Genomic DNA, 14,542 nt, shown 5'->3' on the forward strand with positions numbered 1-14,542 from the left:
TACTAATCTATTATATTACAAAAAATTCTAAACAAGAATCAACTACATTTACACTTTATTTAAACATATATTTCTAAATTTCTATCAATAAAAATAATAATTGAATCACATATATTTTCTTCAGTTCAACTTCTAACAACAATAATTATAATTAAATTTATAAAAATAATAATTATAATTCTGAAATATAAAAAAAATTTAACAAATAAACTTACATAATCAGAATGGGTGAGATATTTTACAATGTGAAATTCAGCACGATCAACATTTCTAGATTTTTGTTTCTTTGATATTTTAATTTTTTTTGGGTGCAGACAACATTCAAGGAAGAAGAAGATGAAGGAATAATGGATACTGGGTGGGGATGAAGGGAAAAGAGACTCGGAGAGTGGGTGTGCATGCAATGAAGGGGGTGTGTGTTGGGTTAAAGGACAGTGTTTATGGAGAACAACACGCATGCGACACGTGACTGGAGAGGAACAACTCGGACCGTCCGTTTTGTCACGAAAAACTCGCACCGTCCGATTACTCATTGCTAACACCACAGGCAGGTAAAGCACGCCTGCTCTCCATATCGAAGTCCTACTCCATTCTAATCTCCATAAAATTAAAAAGTGCATATATATAAATGTCATTAGGCCAACATTCAATGTATTATAATAAACGTTATATACATATTAAAAATTAATTATTAAATCAGTTATTATATATTTATAAATAAATATATGTATAATTTAATTTATTTTTAATATATATTTTATATTATATATATTTATATTGAAAATTGATTTTGGGGACTAAGAGCATTTTTAACGGGCTAAATTTTGGAACCTGGTTACTATTTTGGAGCCTGGTTACTATTTTGTCAGAGAAAAAAGAGAATTGGAGCGTTGGAGTGGAACTCAAGTGAATTTTTTCACTCATTTTAAGACGAGGGAGTCCCTCTAAATGGGGACTCCCATTAGCCAATCCACACTTGCCAAATGGCAAATTAGGTAAAAAATAAATAATTGTATAAAATGTTAATTAATTAAATAATTATGTTAATTAATTAAATAATTATATTAAATATTGATATTTTTATTTAATTAATAATTTATATTAATTATTTAACTAATAATTAATTAGATTAAATAATTAAATTTTTATTTAATTAATAATTTATATTAATTATTTATATCATAATTAATATTAAATATTATTTATATTTATATTATTATATTAAATTAGCCATTGCAAAACTAACCATTGTAAAATTAGCCGTTAGAAACTAGTCGTTACTATGTTACTGTTATTATTAATAAATTAATATTTTGTTACTCTATATATACCACTTAGATACACTTCTATTCTCACGCTCTCTACTACTCTTCTTCATCTTCTTCCAAATTTACGAAATCAAAGTTCTGCTACTATTATTTTTTGTTCGAAAAAATAGATCCAAATCAACTCAACTCTTTCTTCAATTATTTTTAAATTTATAAATTTAAATTATATTATTGAAAAAAAATAATTATATTAATTTCAAGTATTTTAATTAATTAATTAAATGAGATCACAATAGAGACTAAAGTTAGTTCCTCCTAATGGAAAAGAAAGAAATATTTTAAATTCTTATTTACTGTTTATGACGCAAAAATTAACGTGGAGTTACTTTTTATAACAGGTGGCCATAAACAGGAATGTAATGAGTTTCTATTGGAGATAGTTTAACGATCCATTACAAGTTACATAGGAGAGTTAATTTCTTCCGTGCAATGCATGTGCCCATGACTCATGAATCATGACATAATGCAAAAAAAAAAAAAGTTGTGGAGACTGTATTCTTGGACGATATCCAATTATCCATATCCTCATCTCAGCGTGAAACATCCTTAATAAAGATCTCTCTCTCTTCTCTCTTCTCTCTTCTCTCTGTCTTCTCTCTCTCTTCATAAACTTCTCTACAGTAGTATCTGTGCTTTGATCAGCGTCTTTGATTCTTAGTAGATCTAGATGGAGGAAACTGAGGAGAGCCCATCTCAAATGAACAGGTTTATATATGGATCTTCTAGATCTTCGTCCCTTCTTGCTTTTGGTTTTGGTCTCTGTTTATTTTTACTTTTCGTTTCTTCTCTTTAATTTTCTGCATTATTATGTTAAGAGATTTGATGCTAATGTTGTTTTGAATTGATTATGGTATATCAGAAGCTAGATAAATGATTTTTTTTTTTTTTTTTGCTTATTTGAACTTAGTAAGTAAGTAAATAGATATTTGTACCTATCATCTGTTTGAGCAGAATATTATTTAATAGCAAAGGTTAAATGGTAAAGTAATTGTAGATGCAAGTGTTTTAGATTGCATATTGGTGCACAATATATGAGTTTTACTGTTCTGTTCAGTGAAAATTCAGCTTCAAACTCCAGAATTGTTCTATATTTTGGGGGAAATATCTCCTTAAAAATTCAATCTATGAATTACCCCTGTTTTTCTTATAAGACCTTCTCGGAGAAATAATTGCAAATTTACAATGCTTTGTTATTGAGTTCAAGAATCCTTCACTGTGTAGAACTGGAACTAGTAGATAAAAAAACCATTAGTGTGCACTCAGCATAACTTAGAGTGCGTTTTTCATTTTTAGTACTTTTTGTTTGGTAAAGGAAAAAGAAAAAATAGTAAAAACAGTAAAATCATGTTATTTGTTTTTACCTCTTTATTTTTCATAAAATGTTTCAAACAAAAAACACTGAAATTGAAATCGCAAACCAAACACACCCTTAAGCTTTTGGAAAAGATGGTTTATAGTTATGACATAGAACAAAAGCTTATATGGCCAAGATGTTTTATGCACTATCCACACTTCAAGCCCAAATGAGGCTCTTATGTGGGGAAATATATTAGATATATAATTATTGTGTCTCTAACCAATTGTTTAAGCATTTTTGATAGATGGTTCATGTCAAGAACCAATAACCGATTTTGAATTCCAAGTATGTAATTCAAGAAGCCTGGTTTCTTGAAAAATAAATGGCAGCTATAACAATAGCCTCTTTTTTACTGTGTAGGGATCAGCTCATTAAATTGGGTTCTATCAAAAAAGGATTTTCAGAAAGTCTATTAAAGATTTTGAAACAGCTTTTAGATTGTTCAGATTATAACTGATTATTTCTTGCGACAATTCTAACATTTTCGGTGCTGTATGGTGTCAGCTGTGGCTAGTGTTCTCAGTGCTTAGTGATTAAGCTTTTCTCTTAACACAAACTATTTAGTGACTAGGGTATGTTTGGCTACAGTAAAAACTGTTACAGAAACTTTCATCCATGAGAACAATTAGGAATTTTACACATCAAATTCATCAATGAAATTTTTTACCCTCTTTCACATAGGTAAGCAAATTTGACCAATGTTGCATTGACAAAATTTGAATGATTGATAACAATATATAACTCTGCTGAAAAATGAAATTGTCTAATTTCTAGTACCATTGTTTATTTCATTCTTTTTTTTTATCATATTATTGTTTCATTGTCCTTTGATTCTCATTGACATTTGTCTATTCTTTTAGACTCCAGGTGGACGGAATGTATGGTATTAGTTTTGCTGAGTTTAACAAGAAAAGAAAACTTCAGAGTGATCAATTGGATCTAGTTAGACCAAAACATAAATGCTGGGTTGGGAGCTTCTGTTCCGAACATGCTTCAATGTCTGATGAAAATCAAGTTTTAGAGAGTGTGCACAACCAGATGGTCAAGATTCGAACAGATGCAGCATTCCTTGATGAAAGGTCTGAACCTGAATCCGCAAAAGACAGCAATAGTTTTATGGAGGATTCTGATACTGCCATATCTGTGAATAAAGAAGCCAAACTCGATGTGGACACTTACCTATATGGTAGGCCTTCCACTTGTTTTGTTAATTGGAATCACCATAATATTTAGGATAATCACTCTCTTTGCATGTATCAACAGAAAAAGAAGGTAAGCTCTAATGAATAAGGATACATATGTCGAGAGTTAATTTTCCCTTCATCTTATCGTGGATCTTATTTACAAGTTTTCAATGATAATAAGGAGCACCTTCTGGAATTAGAAAACTATGCAGGCCATGCGTACTCGGAAGATGGTAAAGATGGCGCAGAGCTCGCCATAGAAGAAGAATTCGAAGATTTTCTTTTGTCTAATGGAGTGGATCCCAACATGTATGTCCTTTCATCTGGAAGGCGGAATGTCAACCGAGGTATATTCAGCATGCTCAAGATAGTTCTTGCTACAATTTTCAAGATAAATTTCTCCTCTAAATATATTTGGTTAATATTGTTAGGTTATGTTTTGTTGAGGGTAAGAAGCTGGTGAAAAACTTTCATGATATTTCTAAATTTACACATTAAAGTCATAGGTGAAAATTCAAAAATGCCATGTGCACACTAAAAATCAACTACCATGTATTTGTGTATAAATACATGTGTTGTGTAACTCATTTTCCATGTGTATTTTGTATTTTAACATGTATTTTATACGAGTGACTATTTTGGTGGCTGGTTTTTGGTTTACATCTAATATGGTTGGTGAAAATTTCCACCACATTATTACTCCTCAACCAAACATACCCTTAGACTAATTGCGAGGTTGAGACATGATAGTACTCTGGTTTGAATGCAGAAGCTCAATCAAGCACAAGGCCACCAACAATTGATCAAGAATTTGAGGAGTACTTTTCCATGCTTATGCTTTAGCATAGCACTTAGCAAAGGTTAACGATAATAAATAAAGGGTATAGTCATTTGATGTATATATAATGGTGAAAATGGCTATTGTATGTATTTCTTATATGAAGATTTACAAGACTAATTAACATTAGGCAGCTTTGAAGTCTTCATAAGATAATGTGAGCGTTCTTTTTTAAAACTTTCCCTTCTCTGTTTATTTCCCTCTTGATTTCCTTGCTGCTTCACTTTCTTGGCATCATTTTTCAATATATTAAATGATCCCATTTTTTATTTATTCGTTTCTTTGGTATATTTAGCTTTGTCTCTTGGTTTCCTTAGCTTCATTATTTATACCGTGGACCACGAGTTGTAGAAATGCGTGGCCTCTGTTATGTTATGTTAGAATAATTGCAAATGCAGCAGAACTGTAAATTCAAGGAGTAAATTGTGCATCCAAACTGTATCTGCAGTGGCTTCAGCTAAGCATCTGAATTCGGCCTCTGTGGATGAGCGACTTACAGTGCTTTGTTTCTTACTGGACCATAGAATTGGATTGCAACCAAGATAAAGGCAATATCCACTTGTGATCGATGATCCTCTAGTTCACTTGTCCAATCTGAATCTGCAAAAACTGGAATTCTACAATAAGTGATCTTGCGAAAAATGTATACCTTGATCAAGGCATCTAGATAGATATCTTAGAATTCTTTTAAGAGCAATCCAATGAGATTGAAGAGGGTTTTCAAGAAATTGACTCATTCGGTTTACAGAATATGCAATTTCAGGATGAGTAAGTACAACATATTGTGATCCTCCAACTAAGATCTGTAAAAGGTAGGATTTTCAAACACATTTGTCTCTTGAGAGGTGAGTTTAATATCGCTTACCATAGGAGTAGGGGTTGGTTTGCAGTGTTGCATTCCAACTTTAGCTTAAAGGTCTCAAATGTATTTAGTTTGACTAATATAGAGATAATGAGGTGAAGTTTTATTAAATTCTAATCCAAGAAAATAAATAACACTGCCAAGATCTTTTAACAGAAAAAGAGTATTAAACTAATGAAGTATCCTCTAAAGAGAAACCAGGAGGCTGTTGCATGTACACAATTTCATCCAAGTCTACATTCAAGAAAGCATTATTGAAATTAAACTGTTTTATTGGCTAGTCCTTGGACAAAGCTATAGATAGAACAGTTCTAATAGTTGCAAGCTTTATCACAGGGCTAAAAATTTGGGCATAATCAACACCCTGTTGTTGATGACAACCTTTGGCTACTAGATCCAAAACTGGTCACTTAAAGCCACGGGTTTTAAATACAATTGATAATTCAGTTCTTCACTTTTCCCTGTTTTTCAATTCTGTTTCATTTGCAATTATTCTAACATGATATCAAGAGTTTGAATCTTGATTACTCGATCCTTCCTTCATTCATCATGGCCATCACACCTTCAAATCTTATTGCCTCTACCCAAAAATCTCTTCTCTAATCCATCCCTGATAAACTTCATGAAAACAATTTTTCTACTTGGAAGTAACTTGCTTTTTTTACAATTCAAAGTCAGAATCTGCAAGATCATCTTCAAATCAACAAAAGCACCTGAATTTGAGTCTGATGCAGATAAGCTTGCTGGAAAAACATCCATCAAACATCAAGAATGGCTACTTCAAGACTATAATCTCTGCTCCTGGCTTTTATCATCATTGGATGATGAATTCAAGAATCAAATGGTAAAATGTGCTTCTGCTTATCAGATTTGGGATCAAATACAGCAATATTTCATCTCTTCGAACAAAACAAAATTGAGGCAATTCAAGAATCAGCTCAAGAATGTGAAGAAGCTTAATCTTTCTGCTAAAGATTACTTAATCAAAGTCAAGAAACTTGTAGATTCACTCTCACCCATAGGTCACAGTTTGAGTTCAGAAGATCACATTGAAGCAATTTGCTTGAAGAGTATTCTTCAGTCATTACTACTGTACGTGCTAAACCAGAAATGTACACAGTTGGGGAAGTTGAAGCTTTGCTAACCTCTCATGAGGATCTTCTTGAGAAATTCAAACAAACAACTCTTGGTCTTGCACAATCAAACTATGCTCAATCAGCATCTTTCAATTCTTTTTCTTCCACTCGAGGCTTTGATACCATGTTAGAATAATTGCAAATGCAGCAGAATTGAAAAATAGGGAAAAGTGAGGAACTGAATTATCAATTGTATTTTCAGAATGCTCATTAGTTCAACCCTAACTATAACATACCCTTTTATATATATAGCAGATAAGAGTCATAGGAAAAAATAGAAAGGAAAGCTCAGTCACGTGGCAAAGAAGAAACTGAGCTTAAAAATAGCAATAATAGTAAAGTAGTTATAACTTATAAGTTTGTTAGGTTAGTTTCTTTCCTATCATTATTATTAATATATGTCAATTCTAGTCAAGGTTCTAAAAATTGGACTCGTCATTGAACCAGTAAAATAGATATTTAAAGATTTAAAGATTAAATTAAAGTTCAACTTGAGATGAACATGATATAATTAAATGATATGCTTATATATATATTCCAAAAAATGATTATTCTTTCTTTGAAAAGATTAAAATTTTAATTTGTTTTTTAATAAAGAATCAGATCAATTCAAGTGGTGTTAACTGCATCTGCCTAAAAATATTTAAGAATACTAGTCTTATTAAGTATATTTCTTGTAATTTTCTCAAGAAGATGGTTTTTTCTTTCAATGACATCATTTTGTTTGGATGTTCTAGAGCATGAGAAATTACAAACATTATCATTCTTTTCACATAAACTTTCAAAAGCAAAATTTTGAATTCGCCCCCGTGTTCACTTCTAGTGAATATAATGTTTAAGTTCTGTTCATTTTGAATAACTTCTGCAAGTTTTTTAAATCAACAGAATGTCTCATTCTTGTTTGCAAGAAATAATGTCCATGTATAAAACAGAAAGTTAGAGATCCCTCCTTCACACAACGTTTAGCTATGCATCTTTCTGGGGGAGCCTTGTTACGAAAAATCTCGAAATGATTAAGGTTGCGTTTGTTTATAAGGACAAGACACTGAGACAGGGACATAGCAACACAAAATTATGTTGGCATATGAGACATAGGCAGAGACATTATGTTCAGAAACAATGAATTAATGTATTTTGTATCCATCTTGATAGGAAGGACATTGAAACACTAACGAGGAACACAATTTATTTTTTATTTTTTCTTTCATTATTCTTATTAATTTTTTATAATTATACATTTTATTATTATATTTTTCTTCTAAAATTTTTTGAATAAAAAAATGAGAATAAATTGGACTTTCATTATTTGTTCTAGCTAGTTTATTACTAAACAAAATACAAACACTAATTTTTATATCTCTATCCTTTGTGTCTTGTTCTCAGTATTTTATCTGATCTTATTCTCAGAACCAAATGCAGCATAAGGGCTTTACAAAACATGAGCCATCTAAATAAGAGTAACAAACTTACCTTTTAAGAGGATTATATCCATCTATATTGAATTGTACTAGTAATCGTTGCTTTCTTCCCAAGATGAATAACCAGCTAAACCATAACAGTGAAAAAGAATAGAGGAAATATCTCTTTCACATGACAACATACCAAAGTGTTCCATGAGAATATAAGAATTATGGCTCTTTAGGCCAAATATCTTTCTCCTCTTGAGATTGATAAATTTAGAAATGTTTGTTGGGTAACCATATGAAAAGGCACACTTTTGAGAACATAAAAGAATATGTCTTAGGAGTAGGAATTACTATGGACATTTAAGAGATATTTTCTTCACACAGAATAATTGTAAACATATAGCTGAATGTAAACTGACGTATGTTCAGCATGCTCAACATAGTTCTTGCTACGACTTTTAAGATAAATTTCTCGTCTTGATACATTTGGTTAAAAATATTCTTTTAGGTTATGTTTGGTAGAGGATAAAAAACGCGTGAAAATTTTTATCTCATTATTACTACTCAACCAAACATACCCTTGGTAATTGCAAGGTTGAGACATAATAGTACCTAGTCTGAATGCAGAAGCTCAATCAAGCACAAGTTCACCAACAACTGAGGATCAAGAATTTGAAAATGGCTATTGTATGTATTTCTTGTATGAAGATTTACAAGACTAATGGTGAGCGTTCTTTTTAGAACTTTTCCTCCTGTGTTTATTTCCCGCTTGATTTCTTTGCTGCTTCACTTTCTTGGCCTCTTTTTTCAATATATTCTATATGATTCCATTTATTCGTTTAATTTCTTTGGTATAAGTAGTTTTATTCTCTTATTTTCCTTAGCTCAATTTATTCTCAAGTTAATTATTTTTCTTTCTTGGCAGTTGATTGAACTCCCTTTATTACCAAGACAAAGATTGAAAGGCTAACAATGGAGTTAAGAAAGATAGCAGTAAGGTAAAAATAAAATATCTATCTGATATATTTTTTCTTGTTTGGATGCATAGATATGATTTTGAATGGATTAAGAATTTTTCTCCTTAATTCCAAGAAATCATTGATTGTAAGAATATATTCAAAACAGAATTCTCTAAGTGTATTTGATGTTCTAAAACTATATATACATTATGTGATTCTAACTCCTAGGTTGATGATAACTTAAAAAAGCAATAACACCTTTTTTATCTCAGTTTTTGTCTCCTATTTTTCTAAAGGTAACATATATGTATTATAACTGTACAGTATTTACTAAAAAAACTAAACTATAGTTAATCAAATCCACTTTATCAATTTCATTTTGCAGGCATTTTCTATCAATTTCTTTGGAGAGTGGGGTGACAAGAGCCAGGTGAGCGTAGTTATAGAACATTTTTTCTCTTGCATATGCTCCATTCTTAGAGACTGCTTTATTCTTCATTAGTCATAACTTTGTTCACTTTCAACTGGCTATCAATTGGTTTGGTTGCAGATGAGAACCTATTTGATGTCCTTCTTAAAGTGATTCTATAAGTTTATACTTTATATTCTTAATTTTTTTGTTTATAATTTAGTATCAACCTATTTTTTTGAAGATTTTGATTATTTTTTCTTTGGTTTGCCATGATAGAATATGTGCTTTCAGAATATTATGCTAGAATTCTGCAAAGACATGATTTCTACAAATATATTTATGTAAGCAATATATTCCATATATGTGAGCCTAAAATTTTTTAGGATGATCAAAGTTTTTCAATTTTTTTCTTCAAAGGACAAGCACTGTGCACTGCTGCTAGTGCTGTTATTGGAGGAAAGAGTTTAGCATCTCAAATATCTGAAAAAATGGTATTAATTTTTGTTTCTTTTTATCTACTTAGCTTGTAGAGATTAGATTATAATGTGTAATTCTGATTTATCTATCACACTGCTGGTGTAGTATTAAGTTGTATGTGCATGTTACCTAAATGTTGTACTTCAATATTTGGTATCCAATCATTTTTCTCTCCACTGAAATAATGAAGGCTTCTTATTGGTTAGTGATTATTGATTGTTCTTAATGTATTTGAGATTGTAGCAAACTAGCTTCTTTAGCACATTGGATTGACTGTCAACAAATAGATCATTATAGTGTTACCATGGTACAAAGGGTGTAGGAAAGAAAAGAAGAATTATTTAGAAAAGTAACATTTGGTCTTATTCTCTTTTTGTGATTACAAGGTTTTTACCAATATATAGATTAAGAGTACGCTAATAAGTACGCTAATTATGATATAATATCCTAATAAATTACATTGATTTTTTTCTGACCCTCTTTGATATTTTTCTGATTTTGTTCCTTAATTACGATATTCTAATACTCCTCCTCAAGGTGAGTAGTGGGATCACCAATACTCAACTTGGTTAGTACTTTAGCAAGGGCTTGTCTTGAAACTGCTTTAGTAAGAATATTAGCCAACTGATTTTCTGATCTCACACATGGAAGCTCAATAATGCCATTCTCAATTTTTTCTTTGATAAAGTGTCGATCCACCTCAACATGTTTTGTTCTATTATATTGTATGAGGTTCTCTGAAATACTGATTGCGGCTTTGTTGACACATTTCAACTGGCTTGGCAATTGCGGTGGAAATCCAATCTCAGTCATTAATTTTCTTATCCACAATACTTCAGTTATGCCTTTAACGATCATTCAAAAATTTTGTCTTTGTGCTTGAAAGTGCTACAACTTTCTGCTTCTTACTTTTCTAAGTTACCAGGTTGCCTCCAACAAGTGTAAAGTAACCGGCTGTTGATCTTTTATCATTTGGGTTGCCCGCCCAATCTGCGTCAGTGTATGCCTCAACCTTCAAATGGCCATTCCTTTTTAATATAACTCCACTTCCTGGAGCTCCCTTCAAATATCGAACTATCCTCATGGTGGCTTTCATATGATCTTCTTGTGACTTATGCATAAATTGACTTACTATTCCCACAGCATAAGATATGTCAGGCCGAGTATGGGATAAGTAAATTAGTTTCCCAACCAGTCGCTGGCACCTTTCCTTATCCGCTAGGGTGGCACCTTCTACTATCTTTAACTTGTGATTAACTTGCATGGGGATATCTATTGGTTTGCAGTCCACCATTCCTGTTTCTGCTAGAAGGTCCAAAATGTACTTTCTTTGGGAGATAAAGATTCCTTTGCTGGATCGTAGAACCTCTATTCCTAAGAAATATTTTAGTCTTCTCAAATCTTTCATTTCAAAGTCTGTAAATAGGTTCCTTCTCAATTTTGCAATTTCTTCAACATCACTTCCCGTTATGATCATATCATCCGCATAGATTATTAGGCAAGTGATTAAATCTTCCCTTTTTTCAAAAAATGGTATGATCAGAGTTGCTTTGCTTGTACCCATACCTTTTCATGGCCAATGTAAATCTTCCAAACCAGACACGTGGAGATTGTTTAAGCTCATAAAGAGCCTTCTTTAACCGGCAAACTTTATATTTTCTAAATTCTGTTGAGAAACCTAGAGGAGCTTCCATGTACACTTCTTCTTTCAACTCTCCATGCAAGAAAGCATTCTTGACGTCAAATTGATGGAGTGGCCAATCTTCATTTGCTGCAATTGAAAATAACACCCTGATAGTATTAATATTTGCAACTGGTGAAAAATTTCAGTGTAGTCGATACCATAGGTCTGTGTATAACCTTTGGCCACCAACCTTGCCTTGTACCGTTCAATGGTGCCATCTGCCTTGTGTTTAATGGTAAAAATCCATTTACATCCGACTAATTTTTTTTCTATTGGTAGGATACACTTCTTCCAAGTTCCGTTCTTCTCTAGAGCTTCCATTTCTGTATTCATGGCTTTTCGCCATTCAGCTATTTCATTGGCTTTCCGAACAATTCTTGGAATGTCTTCTGTCAAGAGTGTGGTGGAAAAAGCCTTTGCAACATTTGCTATTCCTTCTCTAGCCACCCTTATTGGGTATCTTGAGTTACGAAAAACATGTTCTGGTGAGTACCGATAAGGAGGCATCCCTCTGTTTCTTCTTGGAGGAAGAATAAAAGTATTGGGCTCTGGTTCTTCATGTTCCAGTGCTATCTATTATTGTTAGTTGCCTCATTAAAAACAAGGAGTAAATTATCAGATTGATAATTACTTACCTCTTGTTTGACATTCTCAAAAGAACTCTCACTGGTTGTATGTACCGAGTTGTTTTCTACGTTGAGTGAAGTATTCTCGGTGGCTCCATCTACTTGCTCTGTTTGAATAGCTTCTGGACAACAAAGGTTATTTAGCCAACTTGGTGATTCATTATTGTTCTCCCCCTGAATGCCATGTTGGTGGCTGAAGTAAAATTCGGATTCTAAAAAATCACAATCCATGGTCACATGAATACGACGAGTGATTGGATTATAGCACCTGTACCCCTTTGGTGTGTAGCATACCCAACAAAAACACATTTTCTGCCCAAGGATCAAGTTTGGTTCTATTGACTTTGGAGATATGGAGAATGACGGAACATCCAAATACTCGAGGTGGTAAGGTTAGAATAGGCGGGATTGGAGTCTGAGTAGCCAAGATTTGTAAGGGTGTTTTGTGGTGGAGAACTTGGGTAGGTAGGTGATTCAGTAAGTAGGCAGAGGTCACTATAGCTTCAGGCCAAAAGGTTTTTGGAACTTGTGCATCAAAACATGGCTCGGGTCATCTCAAGTAACTTATGATTTTGCCGCTCAGCCACACTATTTTGTTGGAGTGTATTTGGGTAGGAAGTTTGATGGATAAGACCATTTTGTATAAAAAAAAGTGCGCATTGATTGGTTTATAAATTCCCCACCATTATCTAAGCGAAGTACTTGAATTTTCTTGTTGAATTGAGTTTGAATCATTTGGTAGAAAGTAAAGAATTTATCAGGCACTTTAGATTTGTGTTTTAAAAAATATACCCAAGTCATACGAGAGAAATCATCCACAAATAACACTAAATATTGAAAATTATTATGGAAAATAGGGGCTGGGCCCCACACATCAGAGTGTATTAGAGAAAAACTGGAATTGACTCTAGTGTTGGTTCGAGGAAAAGAAACTCTGTGATTTTTTGTACGAATACAAGTTTTACATTTGAGGGGTTCAGTGCTACTTGTAAAAAGACTAGGAAATAAAAACTTGAGGTACCCAAATGAAGGATGTCCGAGACGCCTGTGCCATAACCAAAGTTGCCTAGTAACCATTCCTTGAGCAAGCATGGCATGACCTGGATGTGCTACTTCATCAACGTAGTAAAGGCCTTCTCGCTCAGTATCACGCCCAATGATCTCCTTCGTAAGAATGTCCTGTAAAAGACAAAAAGTAGAGTACATGAGTACCACACAATTTATTTTCTTTGTTACTTGACTAACAAACAATAATTTTGATGATAGTGCAGGGACATAGAGGCAATTTTTTAGTCTCAATTTTTCTGAAAAAGTAATAAAGTCTCCTCCTTTAACATCAATTAATTTCCACTAGCTGTTTTAATATGGGCTTTTGAGGGTATAGTCAAGCTGTTAAAATCATGGAGGTCATGAGCCATAGTATCGGTAGCCCCACAATCGAAAATCCATTCATTTATTTTTTTAATTGGATTCTGATTTTGAGTCTCCCTTTCATATTGAGTTGCGGCTAGACTAAACAGCCAATGAGTTCAGTAGTCCTTGCCCTTACTACCGCTGCTGCCTTGCCATAGCAACTTGCTTCCTCTCTTCTGGCCTCGCCATTGCTTCCTCTGGGATGCTCACAATGGCGGCTCCCGTACTCTGATTTCTCGATGACTTGGAATTGTTTTTCCACTAATTTGGGTAATCCACAATCTTAAAGCAATTTTCTTCGGTGTGTTTCTTCTTTCTTCTTCCACCAATTATTTTTTTCATCAGAGTTGCCCATAATGGATAATTATCTCCATTTAATTTGAAATCAATTGAAAAATTGTCAGAATTGGTTTGTGATGATTGCATTCCAAGACTATTGCGTAGCATATTTGCAATTTGTAATGTCAATTCGTCAGAAATAGTTGATTTTGAGTTCCTAGAACCTAACTCTACTATGATACCATGGTACAAAGGATTTATGAAAGAAAAGAAGAATTATTTAGAAAAGTAACATTTGTTCTTATTCTTTTTTTGTGATTACAAGGTTCTTACCAATATATAGATCAAGAGTACGGCAATACGCTAATAAGTACGCTAATTATGAAATAATATCCTAATAAATTACATTGATTTTTTTCTGACTCTCTTTGATATTTTTCTGATTTTGTTTCCTAATTATGATATTCTAATATATAATACCAACTAAATTCATCATAAAAAGTTAAATTAAATAGATTGTTCAATTTTTACGTATAGAAACTTTTCAAATTTATATCTTTGTCTTGTTTCATGCATATGTA

At 32.5% G+C, this 14,542-nt stretch overlaps 1 protein-coding gene across 3 annotated transcripts; it reads left to right on the top strand.

The window, feature by feature from the left end:
* Positions 1–1,724: 1,724 nt before the first annotated feature.
* On the top strand, positions 1,725–4,884 carry LOC112743565 (protein FAR-RED ELONGATED HYPOCOTYL 1). 3 transcript variants are annotated; one of them, XM_025792825.3, is made up of 4 exons: positions 1,725–2,033; positions 3,546–3,871; positions 4,070–4,216; positions 4,639–4,884. In XM_025792825.3, exons 1-4 carry the CDS (start codon positions 1,996–1,998, stop codon positions 4,710–4,712), a joined length of 585 nt encoding a protein of 194 aa, XP_025648610.1. In that variant the 5' UTR covers positions 1,725–1,995; the 3' UTR covers positions 4,713–4,884. The 3 variants fall into 3 exon arrangements, with proteins under 3 accessions (XP_025648610.1, XP_025648611.1, XP_072070445.1); XM_025792826.2 differs by having other exon boundaries at positions 1,753–2,033; positions 4,082–4,216; XM_072214344.1 differs by having other exon boundaries at positions 1,755–2,033; positions 3,977–4,216.
* The last annotated feature ends 9,658 nt before the right edge of the window (positions 4,885–14,542 follow it).

The sequence above is a fragment of the Arachis hypogaea genome, chromosome 14 (genome assembly GCF_003086295.3).
Source record: "Arachis hypogaea cultivar Tifrunner chromosome 14, arahy.Tifrunner.gnm2.J5K5, whole genome shotgun sequence".
NCBI lineage: Eukaryota > Viridiplantae > Streptophyta > Magnoliopsida > Fabales > Fabaceae > Arachis > Arachis hypogaea.